At 51.6% G+C, this 22,366-nt stretch overlaps 8 protein-coding genes across 8 annotated transcripts; 5 read left to right on the top strand and 3 right to left on the bottom strand.

The window, feature by feature from the left end:
• Nucleotides 1-170: 170 nt before the first annotated feature.
• N7533_009067 (putative CECR1 family adenosine deaminase) lies at nucleotides 171-1,951 on the bottom strand (the record flags this gene model as incomplete). Its single annotated transcript, XM_057105717.1, has 2 exons — nucleotides 171-1,771; nucleotides 1,828-1,951. The coding sequence occupies 2 exons, from the start codon at nucleotides 1,949-1,951 to the stop codon at nucleotides 171-173; spliced, it is 1,725 nt and encodes a 574-aa protein (XP_056957166.1).
• Nucleotides 1,952-3,704: 1,753 nt separating this feature from the next.
• On the top strand, nucleotides 3,705-5,790 carry N7533_009066 (NupC/NupG family nucleoside CNT transporter; the record flags this gene model as incomplete). Its single annotated transcript, XM_057105716.1, has 4 exons — nucleotides 3,705-4,048; nucleotides 4,139-5,052; nucleotides 5,127-5,428; nucleotides 5,509-5,790. 4 exons carry the CDS (start codon nucleotides 3,705-3,707, stop codon nucleotides 5,788-5,790), a joined length of 1,842 nt encoding a protein of 613 aa, XP_056957165.1.
• A 554-nt stretch (nucleotides 5,791-6,344) lies between these two features.
• On the bottom strand, nucleotides 6,345-7,021 carry N7533_009065 (putative ubiquitin conjugating enzyme (UbcK); the record flags this gene model as incomplete). The annotated part of the gene is made up of 3 exons (XM_057105715.1): nucleotides 6,345-6,447; nucleotides 6,506-6,838; nucleotides 6,915-7,021. The coding sequence occupies 3 exons, from the start codon at nucleotides 7,019-7,021 to the stop codon at nucleotides 6,345-6,347; spliced, it is 543 nt and encodes a 180-aa protein (XP_056957164.1).
• A 1,164-nt stretch (nucleotides 7,022-8,185) lies between these two features.
• Nucleotides 8,186-9,847, top strand: N7533_009064 (uncharacterized protein; the record flags this gene model as incomplete). The annotated part of the gene is made up of 2 exons (XM_057105714.1): nucleotides 8,186-8,271; nucleotides 8,329-9,847. The coding sequence occupies 2 exons, from the start codon at nucleotides 8,186-8,188 to the stop codon at nucleotides 9,845-9,847; spliced, it is 1,605 nt and encodes a 534-aa protein (XP_056957163.1).
• Nucleotides 9,848-10,431: 584 nt separating this feature from the next.
• On the top strand, nucleotides 10,432-12,528 carry N7533_009063 (uncharacterized protein; the record flags this gene model as incomplete). Its single annotated transcript, XM_057105713.1, has 2 exons — nucleotides 10,432-10,474; nucleotides 10,571-12,528. The coding sequence occupies 2 exons, from the start codon at nucleotides 10,432-10,434 to the stop codon at nucleotides 12,526-12,528; spliced, it is 2,001 nt and encodes a 666-aa protein (XP_056957162.1).
• Nucleotides 12,529-13,170: 642 nt separating this feature from the next.
• N7533_009062 (3,4-dihydroxy-2-butanone-4-phosphate synthase RIB3) lies at nucleotides 13,171-14,103 on the top strand (the record flags this gene model as incomplete). Its single annotated transcript, XM_057105712.1, has 3 exons — nucleotides 13,171-13,234; nucleotides 13,340-13,457; nucleotides 13,578-14,103. 3 exons carry the CDS (start codon nucleotides 13,171-13,173, stop codon nucleotides 14,101-14,103), a joined length of 708 nt encoding a protein of 235 aa, XP_056957161.1.
• A 411-nt stretch (nucleotides 14,104-14,514) lies between these two features.
• On the bottom strand, nucleotides 14,515-15,396 carry N7533_009061 (transcription factor TFIIE subunit TFA2; the record flags this gene model as incomplete). The annotated part of the gene is made up of 1 exon (XM_057105711.1): nucleotides 14,515-15,396. One exon carries the CDS (start codon nucleotides 15,394-15,396, stop codon nucleotides 14,515-14,517), a length of 882 nt encoding a protein of 293 aa, XP_056957160.1.
• A 601-nt stretch (nucleotides 15,397-15,997) lies between these two features.
• N7533_009060 (putative filament-forming protein (Tpr/p270)) lies at nucleotides 15,998-22,110 on the top strand (the record flags this gene model as incomplete). Its single annotated transcript, XM_057105710.1, has 3 exons — nucleotides 15,998-16,289; nucleotides 16,348-21,876; nucleotides 21,938-22,110. 3 exons carry the CDS (start codon nucleotides 15,998-16,000, stop codon nucleotides 22,108-22,110), a joined length of 5,994 nt encoding a protein of 1,997 aa, XP_056957159.1.
• Between the last annotated feature and the right edge of the window lie 256 nt (nucleotides 22,111-22,366).

Genomic DNA, 22,366 nt, shown 5'->3' with positions numbered 1-22,366 from the left:
AGGCGGCCCAACACAGCACAAGTTGGACTAAGCGCGTGGTTTGCTGCTCCACCCACTTCCCCGCGACTCAATTTTGAGATCAGATCAAAACAATGTTGAATTTGTGTTTCTATTGTGTTTATCTGGTATCTGGAGTTTTTTTTGTACTCCGCACCATTATCTTGAATCGTTTAATCGGCATCATCGAACTCCGCGAATTCCAATACTACCCACTCGCAGAACTTCTCGAAATCCGAACACCATTCTCGCAGCCTAGTTCCTTTGAGCCCTTCTCCCAAGATACCCTCCGTTACCTCCGCCTTCCACTCAGCGGTTGACTGGTCTTCAAAACAACTCCACCTGAGGGAGTTTTGAACCATCATCGCCAGACCGGCCAGATCGACATTTTGCAATCCCTGAAGAGCCTGCCAGAAATCATGTGTGAGCCCATTCCTCCCATGACCCAAGATCGCCGGATCGTCGTTACAAAGAGAAACCGGAACACCACGCGACAATAAAGCGGGCAGCGGGTGAGATTTGATGGAGCTAGCCAGTCGGAGAATTTCATTTGAGATCGGGCAGCACTCCACCATAATCTTCTTCTCCTTCACCAGATCGATCAGCAGCGGGTGTTTGTAGAGAGAAAACCCATGGCCGATCCGTCGGGTGCCGAGTAGGATCGCGTCGAAGAGGTTATTATCCGTCGCATCTCCATCTCCCAAGCATTCGCCGGCATGGAAGAAGAATGGCAGATCGACTTCCTCCTCGGCGCATTGTTTGCGGAACCAGAACAGCAACGGGATGAGGTCAACTAGAGGTCTCCCCAGATCCTCCTGCCCAACCAGATCAAATCCACAGATCAGGTCTGGGAAGTTCTGCTTCGTCTCAATGCATTTTTTCATGTTGTCGACAATCATTTCGTTGGAAAACCGTCGAATAGTCGTCCAGATGATTCGGGCCTCATAAAAATGTTTGCCCTCGTCGGTCGATTTGAAACGCTCTACCTCTTCTTCCACGACCCGGCAGAATTCACCGTAGTTTTCTTCCGGTTTGTCATTGCCTTCCCTCCGATACTCGAAGACAAAGGCAATGCGGAACTCAACATATCGAATCCCATCGGCTGCAAGCTGTCCAATCATGCGACGGAAGCACGCTCGGAAGATTGGCTCATAGTTGAGTATGGAGTTAATGACTGGGAAGGTCCGTGTGAAGATGGACCAGATAGCATCGACTCCGTGATAATGATTGTACGAGTGCTCGGGTGTTAACATGCACCGATTGCGTACCATGTCCCGGAAGCCAGTCTCTCCCCCTTGCGGGAAAGAGGAGGCAGCCTTTTGCACGGGAATCAAGGATGAGGCCTCGTAGGCCTCGGTCCATATACTAGGGATAGCATCCGATGCGGACAGCGGCTGGGAGGAAAATTGGAAGGAAAATGGTACCTCCTCGTAGTCCTTCTTGGTGAGAAGTGGTTTCTCCGATTTGAAATGCATACCCGGGGTGGAGAAAGCCTGGTCAATCAAAAAGTCGATATCGAACATGGCATCCATGTGTGCATGTAGCAGTGCACCCTTGGGCATTCTTTCCACAATCTTCCACAGTTTAGTCTTCTCCATGCGACCCTTAGCATGATGAAACATGACCCCAGGGTAGAGAAACTCGTCCGATTGATGGGCCGCCGCCTCGTCTAGGCCGGTGGTCCATATCTCGTTCTGCTCCTGGGCCCTAATCTGAGAGACGATTTTGCAAGCCCGGGCAGCTATGGGCGAGAGCGTCCTGCGAAAAGTGGCATCTAGAATCATTTAGAAGGATTCAAATTATTGATTAATGATATTGCGCTAATCTTACCATGACGTCTCTTCTGTTCCTCCGCGATCAAGGCTTCGCGGCCCTTCAAGTACTGCTGGATGAAGGGATCCTCAACCTGGGGGATTCCCTCCTCTAACTCCCATTCGATATTCCTGTCTCCCATGGTTTCAAGGTGAGAGTAAGGAGGAGAGATACACTTAAGATATGAAGATATTCGGAGGATGTCAACAGAGAGTGCTTTCAAGTTTGGATCTTCAAGTTTGGGTCGATCTGCCCCGCTTTGCCTACCGCTTCCGGGGGGGGTTTCAGTTCTGCACGCGTCAGGTGGAATTGGTATTTATTGCCTTCAGGATTGATTTGTATGTCTATATAGAGTGGAATGTGTACAGTAGTTTAATGGGGTACGAAACATGGCTTGTACCCAAATCATCTCCTCTTTCAACTCCGTAGATTCCATACATAGGACAGACATACTATCTCGGCATCACGGTCAATCCCATGATGGGCGGCTTTCTCCCTCTCCACCGCATCCACCGCTATCCAAGGGCCACTTTGCCGCCTTTAGCCACTCGAGGATCGTGCGCCGATTAGGTCGAGCGCCAAGATTCTTTTATCCAAATGAGTCCGTCCGATGTGACGATGGCAGGTAAGGTAAGCACTTAGACTGCCAAGATCAGCCCCTATCCGAAGTTACGAGGCGGAGGTCGCCGTAGGAATTAAGGGGGGAGATAGCCCTTGAATAAGAAAACAAATGTGATGGAATGGGAAAAGGGCAAAACCAGTGAGGAATATTTAAGGTCGGGCTTTCTAAAGTTCAAGTTGGTGGTGCGGTGGACCCCCAGTCGGAGCGCCACCGAGATTTCCACCGTGCAAGTAGCTATACTGTATCCACTGGCAAATTTTTACTACAATCGAGGCGACCAGATTTGCCAGATTAGATCATCCAAGTACTATGTACGGAGTACCTACTTCATACATCCGCAGCATGTACATGGAGACCCTTGCCTGTGTGGAGTATGGAGGGATATCAACTCGCAGGGCAGTCGATCTCCGCATGGAGAACCGTCGATGGGTTCACAGGGGTCTCCTAAAAGGGCAGACTCCAGGCACCTTGGAATTCTAGAAATCTCAGCCGAAGAAAGAGAAGACAAAAAGGCAAAACACAACACGCGACCTCTCAGAACGACCACTAAATTCAGGCGCCCCCCCCACTTGCCGTTCACCAGTGCGGAGATTCGACCCTCCTGGGCAGAAGATCACCAGCCAACCACCATCGCCCTGGTGGCAAGATATCGCCTGAAAGGTGTTAGTCCTCCGAGATAGTGGTGCAACGGCGCTATCACTTTACTTAAAATGGGGTCCCACAGGTCTTTGGTTACATGGAAGCCCCTCACAGCTGAGACGGGAGCTCCGTCGGGGTGGCCGCCACTGGTCCATGGCTCTTGATAGAGTCTCAATGAGCGTGAGCCCCGGACCACCAGCCGAGGGCTACTAAACCCTGTTCGAAAATGGTCCGTAGCTCTTTATCTCGTGGGTTTTTTTTTCTTCTCTCTTCCCCGCACAGAAATCCTGGCATTTGCCGTTGATAAACGAACCAGCCCCCCCCCAATCGCCATGCGCGGAATGCTTAGTACCAAGCCAGCCACAATGGACGTTGCTTCTACCCTCTGATAACCAGGCCGTCTATAATATCTGCCCTCCTCTCGGCCCCTGATCCAACCTGATTCAACTCAGATATTCCTGGGCAGGCGCATTTGATTCGAGCTTATTCCCGATTCCAACCCCAATCTCGTGAAATCCAGGGAATGATCAAGTGATACGCGCAAGGTATAGAGATAACACAGACTTCTCTCTAAACGATACTAGACTCGAAAACAACCAATTTTTTTTCCTAGTCGCAATCGAGCCTGTGAAAAATGCCAGACAACGCTACTCGGGACATGGAGTCCCAGCCATCACCTGGGATAGATCCTGCTCTGCAGCCGGAGCATCAACATCATCATACGCACCACCACCACACCACATTTGCCGAGAAAGGCCACGAGGACGAAGTCGTCTATTCCAAGGAAACAACAGGCTTTGAGAAAGGAATTGTTCCGGAGCCGAGTCCACTGGATCACGCCAGTAAAAGCCAGAGCCAAAGCACAGGAGATGAGGAAGCGGGAAACAGTGCTGAGCCGGCTGCACGCCCATGGCAACGCCGCTTGACAAAGCATTGGCGACATGGCATGCATCTTGTGATTTGGCTACTTTTCACCGGGTGAGTTGATCAACTTTATAAGAGGGCACCTAACATGTCTTCTTCCCCCACATGCAATGAAATCTTCGAGACTCATGCTGTTCGGCCTAGGTGGTGGATCGCCGGTCTGATTCTGCACCGATATGACCGGGGATGGTTGATTCCATTCTTGCTCTATCTGGCTATTACGCTGCGGATTATTTTCTTCTATATCCCTATCAGCGTTGTCACGAAGCCTATGTACTTCGTTTGGAACCATACTGCGCCGCCATTGGTAAACCTCATTCCTGAGAAATTGAGAACACCAGCCGCGGCCCTGCTATGCATTGGTGTCATGTTGATCGGCTCTTTTGCCTCGCCCGAGAGTGCAGACAACACTCGCGCAAACCGTGCAGTCAGTCTCTTCGGTCTGGCAGTCTTCCTCTTCGTTCTGTGGGCTACATCGCGCAACCGCAAGAAGATCATCTGGCACACGGTAATTGTCGGCATGTTGACCCAGTTCATCATTGCACTTTTTGTGCTCCGTTCTGGCGCCGGCTATGATATCTTCAACTTTATTTCTACTCTTGCCCGTGAACTTCTTGGCTTCGCCACAGATGGTGTAGTCTTCCTAACTCAAAAAGAATTCATTGCTATGAAACAAGCCGTTCAGCCGGATACGGCCACGGCTCTGTCGCCCGGCACTTGGTTCCTCATTGGCGTTGTTCCAGCTATTCTCTTCTTCGTCTCCATCGTCCAGCTCCTATATTACAGCGGCATCTTGCAATGGTTTATCGGGAAGTTTGCCACGTTTTTCTTCTGGAGTCTTCGTGTCTCCGGCGCCGAGGCTGTTGTCGCTGCGGCATCCCCCTTCATTGGACAGGGTGAATCGGCAATGCTTATTCGGCCTTTCGTCGCTCATCTCACCATGGCCGAGCTGCACCAGGTCATGTGTTCTGGTTTTGCTACTATCGCCGGAAGTGTCCTGATCGCCTATATCTCAATGGGTGTCAATCCACAGGCTTTGGTCTCGGCATGTGTTATGAGTATCCCGGCCTCACTGGCCTGCTCGAAGCTTCGCTGGCCCGAGGAGAAGAGAGCTTGACAGCTGGTCGTGTAGTTGTACCCGATAATGAAGAGCACAAATCGGCCAATGCGCTGCACGCCTTTGCATCGGGAGCCTGGCTCGGTCTCAAGATTGCCGCTATGATTGCCTCCACGCTGCTGTGCATCATCTCACTGATCGCGCTTATCGACGGCCTTCTTGGTTGGTGGGGTAAATATTTGAATATCAACGACCCCGCCTTGAGTCTCCATATGATTGTTGGCTACATCTGCTACCCAATTGCTTTCTTGCTTGGAGTTTCTCGCGATGGCGACTTGCTCAAGGTCGGCCAGTTGATTGGTCTCAAGCTCATTTCCGTACGTCTTCTCCCCTCCCTCCCTTTGCGAAAATCATTTTTGTAACAAATGGATCATATTACTAACCTCATCATTAATAGAATGAGTTCGTCGCTTACAACGAGCTGCAGAACTCGGCCAATTACGCCGATTTATCCGATCGTTCCCGTCTCATCGCAACCTATGCGCTTTGCGGTTTCGCCAACATCGGTTCGCTGGGTAACCAAATTGGTGTGCTTGCTCAGATCTCGCCTGGGCGTAGCGCCGATGTGTCGCGTGTTGCTGTTAGTGCCATGATCACCGGTGCTATTAGTACCTTTACCAGTGCTACTGTCGCTGGACTGCTTATTACCGATGAAAAGCAGTACTTTTCTTCAGCTTGATCAATATCCATGTTTTGAATAGTGCTTGCTCCAGTGGAAGGTTCGATATTCTCTTGGCTTCCAAAGTTCTTGGTACTATATTTGCAGAAGTATGCGCAGAAGTATGTGCAGATGTGGAGAAAAGTATCAAATACATTTTCTTCGAACATCTTGGATATTTTAATCACCGTCTCACGCGTACACTTGTACCAACGCTGGCATCAAATAGAATACGTGAAGTTTCCGAGTCATACCTCCAGCTCATGGGTACATACCCAAGAAGCCAATAGACTCCCGAGGACCATTGTAGTTGATTGGAAACCTTCGCATGGTTTGCGGAACTCGATATACGGGCCTATAATCGAATGCGTGCAACGAAAATGAAATGGCGGAAAAGAAAAGAGGAATAAATTAAGAGAATGAAAAAAGCCGCGAAAACCCAAACTCCAGCCTATGGTACCAGGCCACTATGCATTCGTGCCACCTATCTCCGGCGCAAGGACAAAAGCGAGGCAGGGTATATCCGGTGGTCCGACCGACGCCAATGCGCAATGAAAGGTATGAAAATCGACGATCTACTCGTCATCCAAATCACGGTGTCGGACCAGGACTTGACGCTTGAACTCTTCTTGGTCATTGTCCCACAGGTCGGCGGCTTGGGCATTCAACGGGCTCGCGCTGTTGAGAGATTAGCTCAAGTGTTACTGTGAGAGTCGACGAGGTTGCCTTCACTTACTTGTTCGGCTCGCCGAGGAGAGACTGCAAGCTGAGCAGGACAGTCTGCACGTTGTATACGGCGCTCCATTTGTCCTTGAGGATATCCAAACAGATGCGGCCCGAGAAGTCGACATTGGGGTGGTAGATGGGTGTCTTGAAGAGGACGGTGGGAGCGGAGTAGGGATAGGTGTTAGGGAAGCTGAACGAAAGCTTCAGGTTCAAGTTTTCGTAGGGAGTCTCTGTCGGGCCAGTGATGGTGGCAGTCCACGAGAGGAGGTTTCCATCACCGTCGGGGAAGGCGGAGATGCCGGGTGAGGGCGAAAGCATCAGCTGCATCAGTTCAGCTTGCAGACTAAACGTTGGCAAGAAGCGTTAGCATTGGTGGGAATCTCAAGGCGATTGTTCCCTTGAATGGGTGGCCGACTAACCGCTTAGTGACGCTCTGCGTCTCCGTCCGCTGGCCGGAGGCGTTCAGCTTAGTAGCTTCCAGGGCGTCGGGCGCCGAGTTTTGGGAGTCTTCCATGGTGTAGTCCATCGTGAAGAAGAATCAAAGAAGCCAGATAGAATCAAGAATAGTGTCAAAGTCCGCAGATTCCCAGAGGGTGTCTGGAATGCTAGCAAGTGCACGGAGTAGCACGAGGGTTGCTGTCTGGAATGACGACGGATCGGAGAGGGGACCCACACGACCAAAAGCAACTTGAACGCTGGAGGATGTGCAAAGATGATGACAAAGAGAAGTATAAGGGATGAGAGATGAGACCAAGTGGTATGATGAGTCTTGGTGGACAGAGGACAGAGAGAGGAGACAAAAAAGACGTGGGCACAAAGGGCGCTAGTCTTTTTGTTTACCCCGGCAACCACAATGATGAAGGTCGACGAATGCGGAAGGAGCGAGTTACAGGGACTTATCATCTAAAGACGGTAGGGTTAATCTTGATATTAATCTTGATCTGATCTGATCCTGTTATTATGTGATGGTCTATAAAACCCATGAAAAGTTCCTGTAGGAAATTGAAGCCGGAGAGAGCAACAAGTGACACACGCACAGGCCGGGCGATCGTGACGGAAAACTAGTGTGATCACCTGCGGGGTCAATTTGATCTTGCTCTGGATCAGGCAGAAAATGCAGAATCCAGGTCATGGCCATGCTTAATGACGTGGTTCTTATCTCAGAAATAATAATAATAGGAGTCTTTTGACCCTTTCTTATCCCCACAAGAGCGAAAGCAGTACATACAAGGTTGTTGCAGTTAAAAGCCTCCAAGCTTGTATTTTCGAGTGGGCACTACTACTGGTAGTGGAACATCGAAAACATAGTACTAGTTAGTAACTCACGACCTCTACCTGCAAGTCTATATATACTAGTATTTCAGTAACTAGATATACTATGATCTTATATTTGCCTTTTCCCCCTTCCTTTATTCCCTCTATAAACCTCCAAGTCTACCTCATTGAAGGCTCTCTCATCGATGACGGGCGCGGAGTCCATCAACAGACTTCCCGATCAGGATAAAGTGGCCCGCGTCGAATCCCGCGTCGAGTCACCTACCCTTGCGCTTCGCATCCCCCTCGCCTCGCCTCGCATCACCACCCACCCTCGTTTCACCGCAATGTATAGTGTCTAGTCGACCCTTTTTCACTCTTTTAGTTTTTTGTTCAAATTTCTTCCTTCCACTATCAGCTAGCATTTCCCACCACAATGCAGCACTCGCAATTGGCCCCGCTTCCCAGCGACGTGCCGTTCCGTATTGTATCCAAAACAATCGGCCAGGGCGCCTATGCTTGGTGAGCACAGCTTAGATCGAACCTCTAGCAGGGATGCTAATCCACATCGACCATTAGTATAAAAAAGGCCTGCCCCGTGGATTCCGACAACCCTGTCTTCGCCGTCAAATACATTAACAAAGACTACGCGGCGCGTCATGGGAAAATCAGTGCGCGCCAGCTACAACTCGAAGTCACCGTACATCGACACGTTACGGGTCATAATAACATCATTAGCTTTTACCAGACTGGCGAGGATGATGTCTGGCGATGGATTGCAATGGAATTGGCTGAGGGCGGCGACCTTTTCGACAAAATCGAGGCCGATGAAGGTGTCGGAGAAGATATTGCCCATGTGTACTTTTCGCAGCTCGTCAGCGCTGTGAGCTTCATGCATTCCAAGGGTGTGGGCCACCGTGATATCAAACCTGAAAACATGCTCTTGACATCCGATGGGAACCTGAAAATAGCGGACTTCGGCCTGGCCGCGCTGTTCGAATACAAGGGGACTAGGAAACTCTCATCGACCTTTTGCGGCAGCCCTCCTTACATTGCCCCAGAGGTGATTACATCTAGCACACGAGGTCAGAATAAGGGAGCGGGCTATCACCCAGACTTGGTGGATATCTGGTCTTGCGGGATCGTCCTTTTCGTCCTATTAGCGGGAAACACGCCGTGGGATAGCCCAACTGATGACAGCTATGAATTTCACGAATACCTCGCAACGAACTCACGAACAACCGATGAGCTATGGCAGAAACTACCTTCTGCCACCCTTTCCTTATTGCGCGGCATGTTGACCGTAAACCCCAAAACACGGTTCTCGCTCGAAGACGTACGAAGACACCCTTGGTACACACGATCAAATAAATATCTTTCAGCGGATGGCAAGCTACGAGACCCGATTAATCTCGCCACTTCCATGTTTGAGTCACTACACATCGACTTTAGTCAAGACCCTCTATCGCAGAAACGCAAGGGCGCTAGTCGAAGCTTCGAGGCGATGGATATGGATATGGACAACGATGCCGATGCTTCCATGGGCTTGTCTTCCACACAACCAGAGATGGCAGGTGGGCTGGTGATGGACTGGGATACTCCACACCTGGCCTCCGAGTTTTCATCCACCCAGCCCGCTGGGAAACAATTTTCGTCCCAAGGGATGGCGATGAGCAGTCATCTCGAGGATGAACCCTCTATGTCTCAATTCTCGCAGCAACCATCTGTCCCCGTGAGCCGAACGCAAAATGCCCAGAAATTCCAAGATATCATTCCATCCCGCTCCATGACACGCTTCTACTCTGCTTGGGAACTCAAACTCTTGGTTCCCTTAATCTGCGAAGCTCTTCACCGGCTGGGTGTTCCAGTCCCCTCAATTCCGGCAGTCACTGCCGGTGATTCGTCTGCCATGATCCGAGTGATTGCCAAAGATGGCCGAATGTGTCCTCTCCAAGGCAAGGTCCTTATTGAGTGTGTCTCTGAGGGTGTTTTCGAAGTTGAATTCGTCAAGATCAAGGGTGATCCCTTGGAATGGCGCCGATTCTTCAAAAAGGTTGTGATTCTCTGCAAAGATGCCGTGTTCAAGCCCGATGAATGAAGTACGTATGCGCTTTATCTTTTTGTATCTTTCTGTATTTTTTTCTCTCTTTTCGCGCCTTTTTCAATTCCTTCTATATTTGGCGTATTCGGTTTTGGTGTCCGGTTTTTCACGCTTGATCCATGAATTAAGACCTAGGGTGAGAAATCTGTAGCGGGTCGATGCTTGTTGAGTGGCATATTGGACAGGAATGTTCAAGTTACCTATAATCTCTATTGTGTATGTGCCTCTTCGTGATCTACCAATCAAAATGTGAATTGGTCTTGTCCATCAACAAACCGGGGTACTGCTGTTCTGTGGAACCACATCGTTTTAAGCCTCCTTTGCCCTATGTGCATGGATGAAACGACAAGAAATTCGAGCGTCACTCTGTCAACCCAATTTTGGATTCCCTTTTGTCAGATTAATCATGTTTCCCTTAATTTTACTTGGACTTTCTGCTCTTCTAAGCCACGTGATCCGACCAACTGCAGATCCCCCGCTGGAAGGCGTCTTTTTTCCAGTCGTAACATGACAGGCTGCGCTCTGGACCCCGACCTCTCTCTCCCTCCATCTGCCCCCGATGCTGCAATCTCACAGGCCTCATGGACAACCTGCCGGTAGAGATCCTCACCAAAATCATCGCTCGTAAGCCGCCATCAACCCCAACCCCCCCGGCGGAATCTTCCCCGCACCACTCTGCAAAAATCCGCCCGAAGCTGCTAAGTTGACTTAAATGGCTAGTCCTCGCTCCATGTGAGAAGGTGCAGCTGCAATCTGTTTCCAAGAAGTTTTTCGATATTGCCCGCGACAATAATCTGTGGAAACTGCACTGCTATGAGCAATCTTGGGCCGCCTTGCAGGCCTCCCGTCCGGCGGGCCGGATGTCGGCGAGCCTACTCGCGAATCCGACTGCGTCGTTGAGCACATTGGGACAGGATTCGCTGCGTGATCTGATCCAGCCTCCGCCTCTCCAGCAAGACCAGAATAATTCAGCGGAGCCAGGAGCGCAGTCGTTGAGTGACAGAGCTAGGGCAGCCTCGGAGTGGGACTCTTCGGCTCTCGGAGAACATGTCGATTGGTATTCGGAATATATTGCCCGCCATGGGCCTATCTCACTATCATGGGTAGAGCAACCATTTCGCAAGGGAGAGGGGAGTAAGCGTCTGCCGTTCGAAGTGAAGGGCATGGGGTTGTTGAAGGACTGGAGCTCTGCGAGGCAGAACAAGATCGTGGCACCCCTCGATGACGGCAGTGTATGCATTTGGGACTTGAACCATTCTCACAGTGCAAACTCGCAATCGACGAAGGGAGGGATTCTTGGTATGAGCGAGCCTGGAGCACTCATGGCCAATCTTTCTGGCCGTCGGGAGCGTGCCCCGGCAAAATCATCGCTGGACTTTATCAACCTTGGCGAGGGCGTTACAGTCGACTCATTCCGACGGCGGGCCTACCTTGCTATTGGAAATGTCCTCAATGAGGTTGATCTCGAGACACTGAAAGTAATATCTCAACAGCGTTACCCCTGGTCGATCTTTGCGCTATCTCAGGAGACCGACTATTCGGTACCACTAACACTAGCAACAACGCTCAGCCTGCAGATTCATGACTCGAGACTGTCTGCCATGGAAGAAGAGGAAGCAATCAGCTTACGCTGCGAGAAGAATTCTACTCCATTGATTCCAGAGCTGGATATATTCCCCCATTCAGACTCACCACAATTACAACTCCAACCGAATGGACTCCCACCTCGGCGGATTCGCAGTCCCGGCCCCGGAGATGAGCATTATGCACCACTCTTCCAACCAGGACCTTTGTCCATTCTCCACCCACCAGCGCCGCATTTCAACACCATACTCCTCGCAGGTCGCTTTCCCAGCATTCTCTGCTATGATCGTCGCTTCTTCCCTCGTTTGCAAAGCACTGTTCATTCTGGTGGTCGTCTTTGTGGTCTTGCCTCTGCCCCCGAACCTCGGTTCCCAGTACACTCCGACTCGACATATCTTGATTCTCATAATATCGTCGCATGCGGCGAATACAATGGCCGAGGGTCACTGGAGCTATATAATCTCAAATCCTCCTCTGAAAACCGTGAAGGAAACCCCTCCAACCGGACATCGCAGTTGACTCCGGAATACAGGAATCGGCAAAGTGCGGCGAGCTCTAAGTTGCTCTCCGTGGCATCACATGGCAATCGCCTGGTGTACTCCGATTCCGAGGGGAATATCAAATGGGTTGAGCGAAATGGCCGCGCAGAAGTCCGACGCTGGAACGTCAATACTTCTCATCCGCAGATACCATTCTCAAAACGCGACAGTGCATTTATATTCAGACCGGATGATGACCAGCCACAGCCGCGCGGCCTCTGGCCAAGCTCTCAACCGCAAAATAACAACAGCGAGGTGGCGCGGAAGATTCTCCCCACCGGAGGCAATCTGACAGGGGATGAGCTACTTGTATGGACCGGAGAACGCATTGGTCGACTCAAGTTTTCTATTCCTGAAGATGCGCATATCGAGATGGGAGATGAGGAGGATGATTGGTTTATGCATGCTGAGGTTGACGAGCAGAAACGTGAGGAGATGCGGCACAAGCACCGCGATGAGTGGGAGAAAGAACGGCGATATGAGGAGACGATGCGTCGGGCATTGGAGAGGCAGGCTGATGAGGTTAGGTGGATGGGGACTGACAGTATGGGTTAATTGCTGCTCCTATGCCAAGTACTGGCAGTCTTACCCATCTTTCCCTACGTTCTGTTCGGACGTTCCCCTTGTTCCTGCGTGATTATATAACGCGATCTCAGCGACTAGAATTTTGGACTTTATTCATTTGAGCATTATCAAGCCTAGATAATTCGATTGGCACAGTTATGAATTCGAAAGTGTTCAATGTTATCTAGAGGGTATCCGTGGTCGTTTTATACTTTACCTACCTAGTAGGTATACAATATACTGCAGTAGTACATAGCAGGGCACAACCTCCCGGCTTTTATCTCCGTTGCCCACCTGGGCAAGTGGCCTCCTGTCACGCCCGCCGATCGCCGAGCTTCCGAGGCATCGGAATTGGGGCGCCCCCCTCACCGCCCGGTTCCCCGCGCCGAGCATCACGAGGATTTCTAATGAACTGTCAGCCATTACGGACCCTCCCGGCTGGCCACAGTTCTGATTAATCCAATTTCTGAACTTGAATTCATAGTGGAGTTCCCACAGGCTTCACACCCTTCACAACCTTGACCTCCATTCCTTCTCCCTATACTACCCACGGAAGCCTGAATTCGAATTGCGCATTGAGGGGCAAAAAGAACCACCATTGGAACCGTGTCGACAAGTCATACATTACCCAGTATGCCTGCCACCACAGACCCTACGCTTCAATTTGACTCGATTGAGGATACAATCGTTGCCTTCAGTGAGTTGGACCACCTTAAGCGCTCTTACCTGCTCTTCCAGCCAGTGAACACCCGCCTTCGGAAGTTACAAATCAACGCGCGGAACTAACTGTGACTCACCATAGAGAATGGCGAATTCATCATTGTCCTCGATGACCAAGATCGTGAGAATGAAGGCGACCTTATAATTGCAGCCGAGTCCATCACAGCGGCTCAGATGGCCTTCCTTGTTCGCTACACCAGGTGAGCACGCCACCCCCAGCGACGGCCAGTGGAGACCCGATATCGCCACGAGCACGACGCCAGCGCCCCTTGAAGGGTAGACTTCCAGAGTGAACAGCGCAAAACTAATTGCGCTCACAGTGGATTAATATGCGCGCCTATAACCCCGGATCTAGCCCAGCGCCTCGCCCTCCCCCAGATGGTCGCCAAGAACGCCGACCCCAAGGGCACCGCCTACACCATCACAATTGACGCCAGGGACGATTCCGTGACAACCGGAATCTCCGCACAAGACCGCGCCCTCACATGCCGCACCCTGGCCTCCGCAGATGCCCAGATCGACTCCTTCCAACGCCCCGGCCACATCATCCCGTTGCAGGCGCGCCCTGGCGGCGTGCGTGAACGTAAGGGCCACACCGAGGCCGCTGTTGACTTCTGCCGATTGGCTGGTAAGGCGCCGGTGGGTGTGATTGCGGAGCTGGTGGATGATGGTGAGGTTGTTGAGGGTGTGGCGGAGATTGGAGGGAATAACGGCATGATGCGTCGGGATGGATGCTTGCGCTTTGGAAAGCGGTGGGGAATTAAGGTCTGCACTATTGAAGATATGGTGGAGTATTTGGAGAGGACGGAAGGCTCTACGAAGTCTGTCTCGAATGGTCGTCATTAAGGGTTGTTCTTTTGCTTTGTTTTGGCTTATTTTGTGCTGTACATCACGCTGCCCTTCTTTCTTGGAGATACCTTTGTAGATGAATGGACCTAATTGTTTAGACGTGTACTTAGGATGTCTAGCTAATAGTATATTAGAGGTATGGACTGCAGTGATGTGCCATGCGCATTAAGCTAGGTGGTCACTCAGTATGATCTAGTCGCTACTACGAGAACAGTGGGTTATAATTTGAACTTTGGTATTGGTTTATCTGGGTATCAAGCAATTTGTTTTCGTAATGTACAATTTTCAGAAGATGGATCAGCAGAAACATGAGCCAGGCGTGAACTGCCACCGATGGGTGGTCTGACATTCTGGAAGAAATAACAAAACGCCTGTGCAATGCGAAATCAAGGTTGGCAGTATGTTCTATTAGCGCTTGAGGTGCGAGTAGTCCCGCAGAATACCCATCATATGAGTATTGGTGGTCTTGCCACTACGGCGAGCCTTTTTGACTTTCTTTGGTTCCATCTTGGGCCGCGCCTTCATCACCTTGTTCTTGTTGGTGGGAGTGATGCCAGCCTTCTCCAGTGCTTCCTTGACGGCTTGAGCATCCGGAATCTTGATCTTGTCCCAAATTTGTTTGAACTCATCATCGAAATGTTCAATGAGAGAAGGGTCGTTAGCCCAGATCATCTTGGCGTGGTCGTCCTTTTTGTTCCGAGTGACTAGGAGTTTGCCTTCCTTTTCCATTTGGTTGATAGCATCTTCGACGTTTGGCCAACCCTCACGAAGTTCACGAACACTCATACCAGCTGCAGTGGTTTGGGACTGAAGCTTGCGGAGCAGCTGCTCAGGATTGCGAACATTGTGAGGAGGCCGGAAGCTAAACGTGCCTTCGCCGCCGGCACCGGCTGGATCGTAATCGACCTTCTCATGCATCTGTAAGATACTGCGAAGTGCTTGGACATATCCCTGATCATGCGCTCGGTGCTGCAGGGACAGGTATGAGATGATATCGCCAAACTTCAATGGTACGCCCTTGTTCTTCATGTGCTCGATCGCAAAAAGAACCTGCGTCATGATATCCTTGCCGGTACCTGTGTTGGCTGGCTGGGAGTAGACGATGTCCGCGTCATGGCGCTTCTTTTTCGGATCGCTGATCGACGAAGGGGTCGGTGCCGATGATGGTGCCTGCGAGCTGCTAGCAGATGGAGGAGCATTGACGGCCACTCGCCTCTGCTGAGGCAGGCGGTTCGCTGACTCCATCACGCTAGCGTTGAAGCTCTTGAGCTGATTCTGAAGGTACGACATGGTTGCGATGAGATGCTGTGAATACTTGGGCGATCGGACGTTCAGTTCGGACTCGAGGTGAAAGGAAGGCCGGCTAGAGCGAGATGGGGATGCTTGCGGTTGAGCCGGGGCGAGCTCTGAGAACTAGAGGATGATCATAGGGATGCGCCGCTGCTCAAGAAAATTACGAAACGGCTCGGTGGATCCCTAAGTAGAATGCGGTGGTGGGTGAAAGGGAACAGGGCTCCAAGGCGCAAGTCACTGGAGTCAAGTCAAAGAAGTAATCGCACTGAACGAACGCAGGCCCCAGTTGTGATCGGACTTGTCACGTGACCCGATCCAACGCAACCCGAAGCGCGCCATCTCCAAAGCTCGCCCTTGTCGTCACCTCATCTATTCCCCTCTCCCTCCCTCCCCCATTGTGACCTTTCTCCGTGGCTGTGACGGACCGCTCTTTTATCTGCATCGCCATGTCCTAGAGCCTTCCGATAGCGCTGTGTGTACGAGTCCTAGAGCAGTGCACACTGCGCGTCACAACTGAGTTCGAGCTTGCGCCTTAACCGTACGACCTTCTCGAGCTTCAAAACCCTACCCTCTCGCTTCTTGCGAGTCACACATCACCATGGCTGACACTGTCGTCGAACTTCCCTACTTATCGTCGCATTATTCAATTCCCGAAACAACACTCACTTCCCTGACACAAGCACCCACGGTCGATCTTGTGAACCAGCTTCTTCAATCCATCACAAAGAAAGCAAATGAGCACGATGAACTTGAAGCTCATAAGATTCGCCTGGAAGTGGAACTTGAGAATCTCTCGCGCAACAGAGACTCGAAGATCAAAGTCTTGAAAGAAGCCGTCGAGAAGAGCCATTCCGAGTTGGAAGCATTGCGAAAAAGCCTACACGAATCCGGTTTGTTTTGACTAGCTCGTCGTTTTTGATTGCTCTCACATTAACCTGTCTTGAACAGAAAATACCAGGTCCGCTCTAGAGTCCGAGATTTCCACCCTCAAATCGTCCTCAACATCAAACGAATCAGAGACCGCCTCGTTGAAGTCGCGCATCTCAACTCTGGAAGCCGAAAAACGAGAAAGTCTCGCGTTACTTGAATCCAAGTCTGCCGCCCACGACAAGCTCGCTGAAGAGCTCTCAGCTTTACACAAAAAGACCATTGAGCTGCGCCGTGAGCTTTCAACCGCCGAGCAAAACCAACAAAAGGCCGATTCCACTTCTGCGAGCGCACGTTTCAGAGAACAGAGTCTTCAGCAAGAGTTGGACCTGACCAAAAAGAATAATGAATGGTATGAGACAGAGTTGAAGACAAAGGGGGCAGAGCATATGAAATTCCGCAAGGAGAAGAGTGCCCGCATCTCCGAACTTCAGCGTGAAAATGAAGAGGCGAGCTCGACAATCGATTCTCTACGCCGCAGTGAGAATTCTCTCAAGACTCGTCTCGATGAAACTGAGCAGCGCTACGAGGACTCATTGGCCAAAATCAGTCAACTTAAGGAGGAGACGATTCAGGCAGCCGAGGCCTTCCGAGTTGAGTTGACAGCCACTCAACGCCTGGCCGAAGTTCAAGGAACTGCCGCGAAGACTGCCAAGGAGCGCGTGGAAGAATGCAAGCTTGAGCTGCAGAAAGCCAAGGACCATGCCGCTGAAGAGATCTCCCGTCTCCGCGTCGAGAATGAGACTGAGCACACCGACAGACAGGCCGCAGAGCGCCGTGTTGCCGAACTCGAAGCCAGCATTTCGCAGCTGGAATCCGAAGGCCGGAACCGATCGATGAGCCCTGCCCACTCCCTCAATGGGTTTGCACCCAGTACGCCGATGCGACCTGGTACTCCCGGTGGCAGTTTCACCCCACGAGCCTCCCGTACCAAGGGTGGACTCACTCTTACACAAATGTATACTGAATATGATAAAATGAGAACTCTCCTCTCCTCCGAGCAAAGAACCAGTCAAGAACTCCGAGCCACACTTGATGAGATGGTTCAGGAACTGGAATCTAGCAAGCCTGAAATCGACGAGCTCCGGGCCGATCACAGCCGCCTTGAAAATGCCGTTATCGAAATGTCAAACCTCCTGGAGACTTCTGGAAAGGAGCGTGATGATGCCACAAGAGAGGCAAGGAAATGGCAAGGTCAGATTGAAGGACTCGCTCGTGAGGGCGGTATTCTTCGTCAGCAACTTCGCGATCTCAGTGCCGAAGTAAAGGTCCTTGTTCTGGAGGTTGCCATTGCCAAGCAGGGTGAAGACTATGACCGCGAGGAACTGGAGAAAATCGCTCGGGAAGAGATCGAAGAATCTTCTGCAGAGCTAAACCCAACTGGCCGCTTCATCAGCCAAAACCTTACCACCTTCAAGAATCTCCACGACCTCCAAGAACAAAACCTTACCCTTCGACGTATGCTCCGAGAACTGGGCGACAAGATGGAAGGCGAGGAGGCTCGTGCGAAGGACGCCGTGCGTCAGCAAGAGGCTGAGGAGCTGAAGGAATTGCGAACTCGTGTGCAGACTTACCGCGACGAGATTGCGAACCTTGTAGCTCAATCTAAGAGCTATGTCAAGGAGCGGGACACCTTCCGTAGTATGCTCACTCACAGACGCCAGACTATTGGAGACAATTCTATCTTCTCTCAGTCTGTCCCACTTGGAGCCGCCCCTCTGGGTGCTGGTGATAATCAGATGAATAACTCTCCCGACTACGCGGATCTCCTCCGAAAGTTGCAAGCCCACTTCGACAGCTACCGCGAGGAGACTTCTACAGATCACTCAGCCCTTCGTCAACAAGTTAACGAACTCTCTCGCAAAAACAGCGAGCTTCTCAGTGAGATCAGTCGGTCCAGCAGCCAATTGGCAGCGGCCAACTCTCGAGGCGAGCTTCTTCAGAGCAACTTCCACATGCTAAAGAGTGAGAATGGCGAGCTCCAGAAGCGCTACTCATCTATCCTTGAAAACGCAAATCGACAAGACCTTCGCACTCAGCAAGCTGCCGAGGATCTCGTCGAAGCCAAGGGTCTTCTAGAAAGTCACCAACGAGAGAATGCGAACCTCAAGGCCGAGAGAGATCTCCTGAAGACCGTCGAGAAGAGACTTTATGAGGATCTTGAGAACTTGCGCAATGAGCGTAGCCGTCTTGATACACTGAACGGCAACATGCAAAGCATGCTGAACGAACGCGAACACGCCGACTCAGAAAACCGTCGCCGACTCGAGTCAAGCGTTGAAGCCCTTGAATCTGAGCTACAAACCACAAAACGGAAGCTTAATGATGAGACGGAGAACTCCCGACGAGCTGCTCTGCGCCGAGACTACGAGCAAGAACAAAATCAGAAGCGCATCGATGACCTGATGACCAGTCTCAGCTCTGTTCGCGAGGAGTTGGTTGCTATCAAGACAACCAAGGACCATCTGCAATCCCGCGTAGACGAGCTGACTGTCGAACTCAAGAGTGCCGAGGAGCGCCTACAGGTCCTGCAGTCCCGACCAAGCGGTCCATCTGTTCCCACAGAGACCCCTGTCACTGAGGAAGACAGCACTGATGGAAGTGGCTTGACCCGGGAGCAAGAGCTTTCTATGGAGGTTTCTGAACTGAAGCGCGATCTTGAGTTGGCAAAGAACGAGTTAGCCCATGCCAAGGAACGCGTGGAAGAGTATCAGGCAATTAGCCAGTCGACTGAAGAACGCATGGAATCTGAGGCCGAAACCCATGCTCTCTACCGCGAAGAAACCGACACTCTTCTTGAAGAGCGCAGCAAGAAGATTCAGGACCTTGAGACTCGCATTGAAGAGATCTCTAACGAGATGTCCACCAACGCTACCGAATTGACCAAGCTTCGTGAAACTCAAGGCGAAGCGACCCGTCATCTTGAGGAACAGAAGGCTGATCTGGAGTCTGAAATCACCCGACTCAAGGACGACAACGAGCGCCATTTGGAAGCCGCCAAGTACCACCAGGAGGACATCAAGGCACAGGCCGAGATCGCTCAAACAGCTCAACAGAACTACGAGAATGAGCTGGTCAAGCATGCCGACGCTGCCAGGAATCTACAGATTGTCCGCGCCGAGGCCAACCAAGTTAAGCTCGAGATGGCTGAAATTCGCACTCAGGCCGAAACACTTAAGAAGGATCTAGGCCTAAAGGAAGAAAGCTGGGCCGAGCAGAAGACAAGATACGACACCGAGCTCTTGGAGTTGCAGAAGCGCCGCGAGGAGGTTCTTCACCAGAACTCCTTATTGCACGAGCAAGTTCAAGGCGTCACTGCTCAGATCTCTTCCCTCCAACGCGACAAGGCCAATTTCGCTGAAGCCGAAGAACAGGAAGGAGAGCTGGCACCAAACCTGGAACGCCAACAGCAACTTATCAGCTGGCTGCGCAAGGAGAAGGAAATCCTTGAGCTTCAGCTCCAATGCTCAAATTCTGAAAAAGAGAGACTGCAGCGTCAATTCGACTACACGCAAACCCAGCTCGATGAGACACGTCTCAAGCTGGAACAACAGCGCCGAGCTGCCGCGGATAGCGACCAGAACACCCTCAACCACAATAAGCTCATGGAGACTCTGAATGAGCTGAACCTCTTCCGTGAGAGCAGCGTCACTTTACGCAACCAAGTCAAGCAAACCGAAGCCGCCCTTGCCGAAAAGTCTGCTCGTGTTGATGAGCTTGTTCAGCAGATCGAACCTCTCGAAACCAAGATCCATGAATTCGAGAATCTAGTCGAGTCCAAGGATGGAGAAATGAAACTACTCCAGGCTGATCGTGACCATTACCAAAAGCGGATTCAAAACATCCTCCAGAAATACGATCGAGTTGATCCTCAAGAAATGGAAGCCTTGCAAGAAAAGCTTTCTACCCTGGAGAAGGAGCGTGACGAGGCTGTTGCCGCTCGTGATGAGGCTGTATCAATCCGGGATAGTCTCACCGCAGAAGTTGATCAACACAAGAATTCTGCCGAGGCTCGTGTGGCAGAACTTCGAACCAAGCTCACTGAACAATTCAAGGCCCGCTCTAAGGAGCTATCTGGGCGCATCAATGGCAAGCAGACCGAACTCAACTCCGCCTTGCAGGAGAAGGAGGTGTTGCAGGATGAGCTCAACACAACCAAGGCCGAGCTAGCGACACTCAAGGTTAAGCTCGCAGAGACCCCTGCACCTGTCGACAGCGCTCCGATCACGCAAGTACCCGACTCCGCCCCTGTGCCCATGGAAACCGAGCCTGTCAACCCCACGCCTGCTTCACAGTTCCCGACTGCTGCTACTCAAGTTGTCCCAGTTGGCGATGAACAGAAGATTAAGGAGCTGGAGGCCAAGATCCAGCGCCTGGAGGCAGCTCTTATTGAGAAGGATGGCCAACTGGCTATGAAGGATACTGAGCTGGAGGCAAAGCTGAAGGAACGTTCCGATAAGCTGAAGGAGATGTATAACGCCAAATTGGTCGAGATCCGGGCAGCTCAGCGTAAGGAAACTGAGAATGCGCCCGCTGGAGAACAATCTACCCCGACCACTCCGGCGACCCCCGGCGCAAATGCCAAGCAGCCACCTTCCACCCCAGCTAAGCTGCCTGAGCTTCTTGAGCTAACTGATGCGCAAGCGCGCGAGTTGCTTTCTAAGAACGAGACTCTGCGTGTGATTATGCGAAATAACATTCGTAACTACGTGGACAAGGCAAAGCAACAGGCCCAGGCAGAAGCTGGTTCCAACGACACTGCACTGGCTGCTGCCGAATTGAAGTACAACGAAGAACGCGAAGCTCTCAGAAAAGCACATGAGGATGATGTGGGCGAGAAAGTCAAGTCAGCTGTGGAGCTTTCAGACAAGAAATCTCTCGCACGCATCAGCATGCTTGATGGGCAAAAGCGAACCGCTCTGGTTAAACTGGAGGTTGTCAAGAAGGCTGCTGAGGAGACTCCTCAGAAGCCAGTCATTGAGGTATGGGAGATCGCCAAGGTTGCTCGACCTCCACCTGTCGCTGCTCAAGCCCCAAAGCCTGCTGCCATTCCCTCTCCTGCTCAGCCTGCTTCTCCTGCTCCTAAGCCCGCAGTTCCGCAGGCGAACCCTTCTACGCCAGCTGCTTCTATGAACACTGCTCCAACCGTCGCGCCCACCTCTCCTGCGCCCGCTGTAGAGCAAGCGCCAACTCCTGCTCCCTCAGCCCAACCGACTGGCGGGGGAGAGCAACAGCAGGCAAATACTGAGTCTCAGCCCACTGTTGCTCCCTCGAACCCATTTGGGCAATCAGTACAAAACCAGCAAGGCCAGCAGCCTTCAAACCTACCCACCAAGCCCCCGGTGAACAATACACCGGCTGGTATGATGAGAGCCCTGCAGTCTAATCTGCCAATTGCTCGAGGCGGTGGCCGTGGTGGCCGGGGCGGCGTCCAGCCGGCAACTTTCAACCATGCCCAACAGCAGCAAGGCGAGCAGCAGCAGCAGCAAGCTCAGCCTCAAGCCCAGGCCCAGCGCGGTACCGGCCTTCCTCGAGGCCGCGGTGGACGGGGTGGGGCAGGTCGTGGGGGCAGCCAAAACCAAAACGCTGCTGCTCATAATCAAGCTCAAAGCCCTACCGCAAACCGGGGGGGCCATGAACCCAGGCGCACGCCAGTTTGTTCCTCACGGAAACAAGCGTACGCGTGATGAAGCATCTGATGCTCCTACTGAGACTAATGCGGGCGGGAAACGGATGAGAGGTGGTGGCGGACAGGCTCGTGGCGGTGGTGGAGCGGCCTCTTAAAGGATTTCTCTTTATCTCTTGTACCTTAATCCATTCTGTTTATTTTTATGTTCATGGAGCATGAGCATGGAAGGCCGCTTCTGCCTCTGGTTTTCTTGCCGGGTATCGGAGAAGTCATCAAGACCAAATTATTCTCATTTGTTGTGTATTTAGTCAATGTATGATGGAGTTTCTGGGTTTCTTTCAATTGTTTTTTCATCATTCAAATTCGATATTCACATGTACGCTTTGGCGAGGTTTCCAGGCCGCTGGCCCA

Source organism: Penicillium manginii (genome assembly GCF_028828005.1).
Source record: "Penicillium manginii strain IBT 31320 chromosome Unknown utg000006l:1.0-4164085.0:1.0-4166146.0, whole genome shotgun sequence".
NCBI lineage: Eukaryota > Fungi > Ascomycota > Eurotiomycetes > Eurotiales > Aspergillaceae > Penicillium > Penicillium manginii.
Note: the sequence above shows the minus strand (reverse complement) of the source record. Positions and strands in the feature narration are given on the sequence as shown.